The sequence below is a fragment of the Brassica oleracea genome, chromosome C9, assembly GCF_000695525.1.
Source record: "Brassica oleracea var. oleracea cultivar TO1000 chromosome C9, BOL, whole genome shotgun sequence".
NCBI lineage: Eukaryota > Viridiplantae > Streptophyta > Magnoliopsida > Brassicales > Brassicaceae > Brassica > Brassica oleracea.
In genome coordinates this window covers 15,096,422-15,105,304 of record NC_027756.1, presented here as the reverse complement: position 1 = coordinate 15,105,304, position 8,883 = coordinate 15,096,422, and the positions used below count along the sequence as shown (strand labels likewise).

Below are 8,883 nucleotides of genomic sequence, written 5' to 3'. Positions count from 1 at the left end.
TGATGGATGATGACAAGGAATTCATAGAAGCTATCAAAGATGCCAGTTTATGTAGTTCTGCCACAAATGCCAGGAAGCTTTTTGCGAGGATGTTGGTATCCAGATCTATATCTCAGCCTCATGTTGTGTGGGAAGCTACTTGGGAGTATCTTACCGAAGATATCCTTTACAAGAAGCGGCGAGAAACTGGACGACCTGGTGAGTTTTGTCTTTTAAACTTTCTTATTTGAAAGCTGTCTCTGTTATTTAATAAAATTATCAAACTTGCAGATATGAACTTGACCATAGAGCAGATCAAAAATATTGCTCTTACTGAGATCGAAAATCATTTGCTCAGCAATGGTCGTAGCCTCAAAAAATGGCCCCTCATGCCAAAGCCAGAAGATTTTGGCTGTTACAACGGCAATCGCCTTATAGATGATGAGCTTAAATATGGTGTGGAAGATCAGCTAAAGGAAAATGAAAGACTTATGGCGATGATAACAGATGAGCAAATAGGGGTATACAACCAGATTCTGAATGCAGTTTTAAATGATAGCGGTGGAGTGTTCTTTCTTTCTGGTTATGGAGGCACATGAAAAACCTTCGTATACAGAGCACTCTCATCAGCGATCCGATCTAGAGGTATGATTGTTCTAAATACCGCATCCAGTGGAATTGGTGCATTGTTGTTGGAAGGAGGTAGAACCGCACATTCCAGATTTGGTATTCCGATAGATGCAGACGAATTCAGTACTTGCAAGAAAATGGAGTCAGGATCAGATCGTGCAGAATTAGTTAAAGCGGCAAAGTTAATTGTATGGGATGAGGCACCTATGATGAGCAGACAATGTTTCGAGACGTTGGATCGCACTATGCGTGATATTATAAGATCTTCTGAAGACAAACCTTTTGGGGGTAAAGTTGTTGTTTTTGGTGGAGATTTCAGACAAATTTTACCGGTTATACTTGGAGGTGGTAGAGCAGAGAATGTTTTGGCTGCTCTGAATTCGTCATATCTTTGGGAGCACTGTAAAGTTTTGAAGCTAACAAAAAACATGAGATTGCTCGCTGGTCTTACTGATGATGTAGCAAAAGAGCTTCAATCCTTCTCAAACTGGATTTTGGATATTGGAGATGGAAAAATAAATTTGCCTAACGACGGTCAAGTTGAGATTGACATCCCTTCTGATTTGCTGATAAAAATTAGTGGAGAAGAACCTATTGAGACTATGGCAAAAGAGGTTTATGGACAAGCTTTTCAAACCTCAATAGATAAGGATTTGTATAGACATCGAGCCATTCTTACTCCCACAAATGATGAAGTGGATAAAATAAATGATTACATGCTTTCGCAGTTGCCATGTAATATGTTTGATCATTTACTCGTATGTTCCACTAACTTTTTACATGTCACTAAAGAAAAGAATTTACATATGCTTTCAGGTGAAGAGAAGGTTTACCTTAGCTCTGACAGTATTATCCCATCCGATGTTGACATAGAAGAAAATGTAGTATATCCTGCAGAGTTTTTGAACAGTGTTAAAGTGGTTGGACTGCCTATACATTGTTTGAAGCTCAAGGTTGGTGCTCCTATCATGTTTCTTCGTAACATGGATGTTGCAGATGGCTTATGTAATGGTACTAGGCTAATTGTTACTCAGTTACTGCCCCATGTGATAGAATGTAGAATTATAACCGGAAACAATATTGCTGGATATCCGGTTTGGATCCCTAGAATGTTTGTCACACCACTTGACACAAAGTTTCCCTTCAAAATGCGTCGAAGATAGTTTCCAGTTACATTGGCTTTCGCGATGACCATCAACAAAAATCAAGGTCAAACACTGGAAAGTGTTGGTTTGTTTCTGCCTATGCCAGTGTTCTCTCATGGTCAGCTCTACGTTGCACTTTCAAGAGTTAAGTCGAGATCTGGATTAAAACTCCTAATAACTGGTAAAGAAGGGAAGCCGGAGACAAAAACATTGAATGTTGTCTACAAACAAGTTTTTCAGAATATTCCGTAGTCAGGGTATGTAATTTTAATATACTTTTTTTCAAATACAAATTTTTAAATATATATAAACGGTTACAATTATTTATTTTTTCTATTTTCCAGATGGGTAGTGATGAGTTAGGAGACCGATTGTATTTGATTACCATCCAGTTTTCCGACTATTTCGATGATGGTATGTCAATTTAATATTATTTTCTGTTCAATAAAATTTATAAATTTATAAATCTATCAAATAATGTTAACCCGTCCAATTGCTTATAAAATTTATTTAATTTTTTGCAGGTTTCTAATGGATTTTGTTTTTTTTATCGAGAATTGTACTTCATAATTTATATTATTCATGGATAATATTTTTAATTTTATTATATTTTCTTTTAATATGTCTACATAAATTTTTTGATATTATTTATGGAAAAATAATATTATTCACCTAAAATAAAGAATTACAACACATATACAATACAATTCTAATTAATGATAATATAAAATCTGTTACTTCTAAAACTATACACTATTTATTCCATATTTTGAATGAAAGTATCTTCTTAAACACACAAATTATTTTGGGACGTTGCAATTATACATACACACAATAACTGCCTCTTGATACTGAAGTTACTTTGTTCCTTCTCGTTCATGTCAAATATTGAGTACCAGCTTTTCTCCATGGCTGATGCTTTCTCCCAAAGACGGTGGTATTATGATGTAAAATCTGTTACTTCTAAAACTATACTCTATTTATTCCATATTTTGAATTTTCTTATGCCCGCACAGGGTGTGGGCCGGTCACCTGGTACAAATTGGAAGAGAAGTACACGTCATTTAAATCAGTAGAAGTTGCCAATGAATGGCTGGATTATTATTTGTGCGTTTTGTGAACCTGACAATATTTGTTATCAGATTCATATGGATGTGGAGGTGGATAAAAACTCAAAAACCATTCAAGTTTGTCAATAATCTTAGGAATTGTAGAGAAACATTGGACAGGTAGTGGAACTTTGTTTCACTCGGCGTTGGCTCTATTTTGACTATGAAAGAAAGTGAATGCACTTAAGGTCAACGCTTCACGAACTGAAGAGAGAGTAGATGAGAGATTGAATAAAATTTTACAAGCAATTCTCCATGACCTGGGTGCACACACAAAAAATTAAAAGAGATGTGGCCGGTTGTGGGTTGAAACTTAATGGTGGTATTTAATCCTTATCCATCAAAGGACTTCTCCAAAAAGGAACCAATCCTGCATTCTAGCTTTAATACAAACAAAAATGCAAAGGAGACTGAATTAAGGATTATCAACTTATATCATGTTGCAAGGTCTCATTCTAAGTAATCTCTACGATCATTGCCAATAGACTGGAATGTATTATTCCAAGTTTATCTCCCTTAATCAAATGACTTTTGAAAGAAAAATTACTTATCAAAAACCTTTTACTTGAAAAGGATCTGGTGTAAGAAATTTGGTATCCTTAAATTGTATGATGAATATTGATATCTCTTAATATCTTGACTCAGGTCAATCAAATGGTCATTTGTACTCAACACACTATCTACATTGAACTTCCCCAAGTTATTCATCAATTGGATAAATCATTGCAGTGCCACAACATCCTTCTCAGTACAAGTGAATGGGGGCAGTTAGCAGGATTTTTCAGAAGTGAAATAGGTTTGAGACAAATACGTGCACTCTTTCCCTATCCCTTTATTATAAGTATGAATGTGTTGTCAAACTTACGAGAAAATCGGCTAAGAAATGACACATTGGTAACTAACTTACTACCCACACTGTAAAAACATTCAGATCACATACCTATGTTTTGGAAATGATATATTGATACTTTCTGACAGAAACATCCGTTTAATTGAAGGCGTGATAGACATTTGAAAATTTTGTGGGAGCTCTCAGATCTAAAAATCAGAATGGAAAATCAATTGGTTATATGGTTAGAGTCTCTGCACAAACTTGATCATCAATTGAAGCTTGATCCCCATCTGCAACTGGAATACATGTCTGGTTGGTTATTTTGGATTGCCATTAACGACAAAGAGAAGACTACTTGACATTATAGAGGCAGGGCTTGTTTCTTATCCTATTCTAGCATGCAACTCACAAAACTAGTCATCACTAGTCTCATTAACTTCTAGCTAATAGTGTTTCATCTCCCAAGATAATGTATATATAAATGAGATTGGTAAGTTATTGTAATGACCCCAACCCCAAACTATCCCCAAAGGCCACATTTGGTTTCTTTAAAAAGAGAGAGAGAGAGAGAGTGAGAGAGCTCACCAGGAGTCCTCGCCGGAGCCACCGCACGCCAGGACGTCGTCAAGCTCGTCATCACCATCAACCGCAGCTCGAGGTAACCGGAAACCGCCATGTGTTTGAGTTATGTTTCGGTCGTTTTAGTAAATCGGTCATAACTTTCTAACCGTAGTGAATCTCGTGCATCCAAGGCCATCATCGTGTTCCTCTCGTCAAGACGAAGCCGTAGACACCAACCGCGTCACGATCGGAGCCCGGACGAAGCCGTACGCGCCTCCGGAAGTTTCACCTCCGCGCGCGCGTGAGTTCCACGCGCCGCCGCCGGACCACCGTCCTCCGCCGCAGGTGAATCGAGTCTGTTTGAGAGTCTTGCTTGTTTATTATTATTATTGATTGTTAAACCGGAAATAGGATAATAGAGGATTCAACGGTTGATTGAAATGATTGATGTTAAGAATTGTTATATATATGTATATATATACGAGTCCATGTTTTGGAGATTTGCGGGGTGCAGAGACGTTTGCACTGGCTGCCTATGTTTGAGGAGTTTTGCGGGGTGCAGAGACGTTTGCACTGGCTGCCTATGTTTGAGGAGTTTTGCGGGGTGCAGAGACGTTTGCACTGGCTGCCTATGTTTGAGGAGTTTTGCGGGGTGCAGAGACGTTTGCACTGGCTTCCTATGTTTGAGGAGTTTTGCGGGGTGCAGAGACGTTTGCACTGGCTTCCTATGTTTGAGGAGTTTTGCGGGGTGCAGAGACGTTTGCACTGGCTTCCTATGTTTGAGGAGTTTTGCGGGGTGCAGAGACGTTTGCACTGGCTTCCTATGTTTGAGGAGTTTTGCGGGGTGCAGAGACGTTTGCACTGGCTTCCTATGTTTGAGGAGTTTTGCGGGGTGCAGAGACGTTTGCACTGGCTTCCTATGTTTGAGGAGTTTTGCGGGGTGCAGAGACGTTTGCACTGGCTGCCATGTTTGTGGAGATTTGCGGGGGGACAGAGACGTTTGTACTTACGACGCCTTAGAGATTTGCGGGGTGCAGTGTGGACTACTGTGCTAGCGACGCCTGTAAAGTATATATATCCTTATGAGGAAATGTGATATGCTATTATCGCATTGGTTGTATCATGTCTAGTCCACTAGACATATGTGATTGTTCTGTGTGGTGTAATAGGCACCGTGATTGTCTCATGCTAGAGCTATGCCTACATAGTTGTAGTGCTATGAACTGAGTCAGTGGTTTGCGGTTTAGCATCCCATACCTCACTGGGCGATTCCCCTGTCGCTCACCCCTCCTTATTTCCCCCTTTCAGGTGAGACCGACGAGCAGGAGTGATTATCGGACTGGTGCTATTGGGCTTTTGGGCTTCTATCGTTTTATCGCTTTTATCGTTATCGGGCCTCCAGGCCTTTGGACTTTTATCGCCTACGTTATTCCTATTTCAGACTTTTGGTTTATATCGTATTTTATATTTCGGATGTTATCGATGTTGGGCTTTTAGGCCTTTTGTTACCGTATCGACTATTATATTATATGAAGATTATTATTATTTGAGTTGTATTATTATTTTATTTTCGCTTTTATCAATTTATTTTATTTTGAAAGTGGCGGGTGTCACAGTTATGTTTTGCATTTAATTTGTCTGGTTCAGGACGGAGCTAAACTCTTGTAAAACAAAACTTTCTTAATTGACGTGTGCAAACCAAAAAAAAGAGGATTGAGAATCAGGCTGATTTGAAAGGTGAATAAGGTATGTTGTTTGAAGATTATGTGGAAATCTATCAGCATGCATCCATCTCTTTGGACACAATGGATCCGAATATATTCTTAAAAGGTACTTTCTGGTTTATTTCTGTGAAATCAAAACCCCGGAGGATGGCGAGGAAACAAGGGCTGGCTAAACATTGTTAGGGTCCTAGCGCAAAATATTTTTAAAATTTAATCAATAATATTTGGTATATTTGTAATGAAAATAAAACTATATACATATCAAATAATTTTGAGTCATTTTCTATTTTATTTATTATATTTATAATTTATTTATATATATATAAATATAGATTTATAAAAAAATTGGACCCCTTAATCTATAATCTATTAAAACAGAAGTACAAATAAAACTTGACCCTGAATCTTCCTCAATAATTACCATCTCATGCCATTGTAAATAATGTTATCTTTAACGATAATCTATCGTGCAATTTTAAATTCCAAATTTATATAGAAACTAGTTCCTAGTTTGTATAAAAACTACTTTCCAAAGTTGTTTCCATATATTTCTCGTGCGATCTTAACAATGGAATAATACCTTATTTTTTATGGAAACATTATCATACCTTAAATCTCTATAGAAACTAATTTCGAAAGTTGTTTCCGAGATAAGTATATCTCTCGAGCAAGCTAAATCATGTTTCTTCTTATCTCTAATCTTGCCTCCCTAGATATTCTTTAAAAATTGCCAATCAATTGTAGTTTCCATATTTTGTGCCACTTATTTTAACAATACCTAATATTAATTTTTTTTAACCTCTGGTTAATTATGCTATTACAATGATGAGAATATTACGTAGACGATTTTACAGCCGACAATTCTACCACCTTGTGAGAATACACGCCTAACTGCATCACTCCGAGCCGTCCTATCAGATCTATGTTCGATGGTACGCCATGCACCAAGCTGAAGATCTCTTGTAACCTATTTCTCCATAATCTGCATAATTTGGTATTTTCTGGGGTTTGAACCCCAGACCTCCGGGTGTAGAAGCATTAATGAACCCTTAATCAAACCACTGGACCAAGGGAGCTTCCACTACCTAATATTAATTAGCATATATTTTCAGATATTCGATTTAATTTTAAAAAATTCAATGACGATGATATTTTCACTGTATAATTCATCGGTTTACTTTGGGTTGTCAAACCCTATGACATAGACAGGGCCGGCTGAGGCATAGGCGCAAGGGGGCGTGGACCCAGGGCCCAATTTTTTTTTTTGCGTAATTAGTGTTAAAATAGGGTCTGATTTTCAAAAAAAAATTAAAAAGGGACCCAAAATTTTTAAGTTATCCATAGACTATATGTAAATTTTTTTTTGAAAACCTATTTTGCCCAAGGACCCATAATTTACTTGAGCCGGCCCTTGACATAGATCGAGGATGCTGATCCTCACTGCAAGAGTCTTGCCAGCAAAGGCCTTGTACGTGTGGCTGATATCAAGTTGCCTCCGTCCTACATGCAAAAAACTCATCTCTCTTCTGATCGTCTCAGATGTTCTGGATTATCTGCTCCAAGTACCTGAACAATATCATGCCAAATTTGCTAGAGTTGCTTCAGATGGCCTGGTTCTTTTTGCAGGTAATCTACCTTAAAACTTTGAGAGTAATAAAAAAATTTATTCGAGCTTTTGGTTCCTAACTTTTGGCCTTAGATTGTTTCTAGGTCTCCCTGGTCAACAAAGGGCTAAGGTTTACTATACTGTTCTCAGTTATTTTATAAGTGGCATTAGCATAATAGTTTATGTAGCTAGCCGTTTGCACTGAACACATGATTAAATGACTGGTTCTTCGTCCAGACAAGCTTAGACAAAAAACGAAGCACCAAACAAGATGTTTGAACAAGCTGTTTCCAGGGGATCATACAAACCAACCTGCCAAGTCTTCCACCTCAAAACATTACATTAATCATCCACCACTGTTCCACACTAAACAGGGCCGGTTAAAAAAAATCTGATAGATATATGTTTTTTTTCAAAATACCATAAGTATTTTTAAAAATAAATCCATGGAAATAAAAAAAATGCTTTCATATAAAAACAATTTGGGCCCCTTTTCTTATTTTTAATATAAAAATACATGTATTTTTTTTTAAAAAAACGGGCCCTTATCTATTAAAAAATAGGGGGACAACGATTGGTGATATCTTGCATATTTTCATTGTGTTATTCACTCACCCATGTGCATTTTGATCATATAGACTAGGATTTAACCATGTTTAGGCTGCATTTTGCATACATCAGTCTTTATTAGGTATTGGAGTACCGCATGGAGTTCTCGGAGACATTTGGGTGTATTTGGAGCTCAAAAGAGGTGTAAAGGTGATCATTGGACGAGCAGAGCGTTGGGAGCGACCCTCCCGGAGCGACACCGTCAAGTCGCTCTAACCTGCCTTATCAGAGCGACCTTACCAGAGCGACGCGGAGAAGTCACTCGCGTTTTCATCGCTCGGAGACACGAAAACGGGCCCGGAGCGACGTCTCGCAGCGACCCCTCCAGGTCGCTCCCGAAGCCTGGAGCGACTTCTCGGAGCGACTACTGGAGGTCGCTGCGCGCATCTTGTTTGCTCGAATTCATGTTTACTCAAGGGCCTTTTGGTCATTTCATTATGCACGTTTTTACTTTCTAAACCTAAGTTTAAGTACCTTTTGTAAGCGAAGGAGGCATATTATATTTTTTATCAAAAGAAAACCACCAAAAACCTCTTGGAAAGTTCATCTCTTGATTCAATTGATTTTCTGTTATTGCAATTCTGTTATTTTCATATCTATTGTCTGTATTTCTCTACATGATTAGTCTGAAATCCAATATGGGTTTAAGAGGAATCATGAAGAGTAGTGAGTAATCCACTCTTGAATT

General features: G+C 37.8%; 1 protein-coding gene across 11 annotated transcripts in view; it reads left to right on the top strand.

Annotated features, from left to right (window-relative positions):
- Nucleotides 1–3,829, top strand: part of LOC106318669 (ATP-dependent DNA helicase PIF1-like) — an 8,043-nt gene extending 4,214 nt beyond the window's left edge. For 2 of the 11 annotated variants that reach the window (XR_001265349.1, XR_001265345.1), the window contains 2 exons: nucleotides 2,654–2,701; nucleotides 2,771–3,072. Coding sequence is in view for 4 of the 11 variants with exons in the window: in XM_013756745.1 (XP_013612199.1) it covers nucleotides 627–1,344; nucleotides 1,426–1,772 (1,065 nt within the window). In the remaining 7 variants the exon portion in view is untranslated. The other 9 variants (XM_013756745.1, XM_013756747.1, XM_013756746.1 and 6 more) reach the window with 9 other exon arrangements.
- Nucleotides 3,830–8,883: the final 5,054 nt, after the last annotated feature.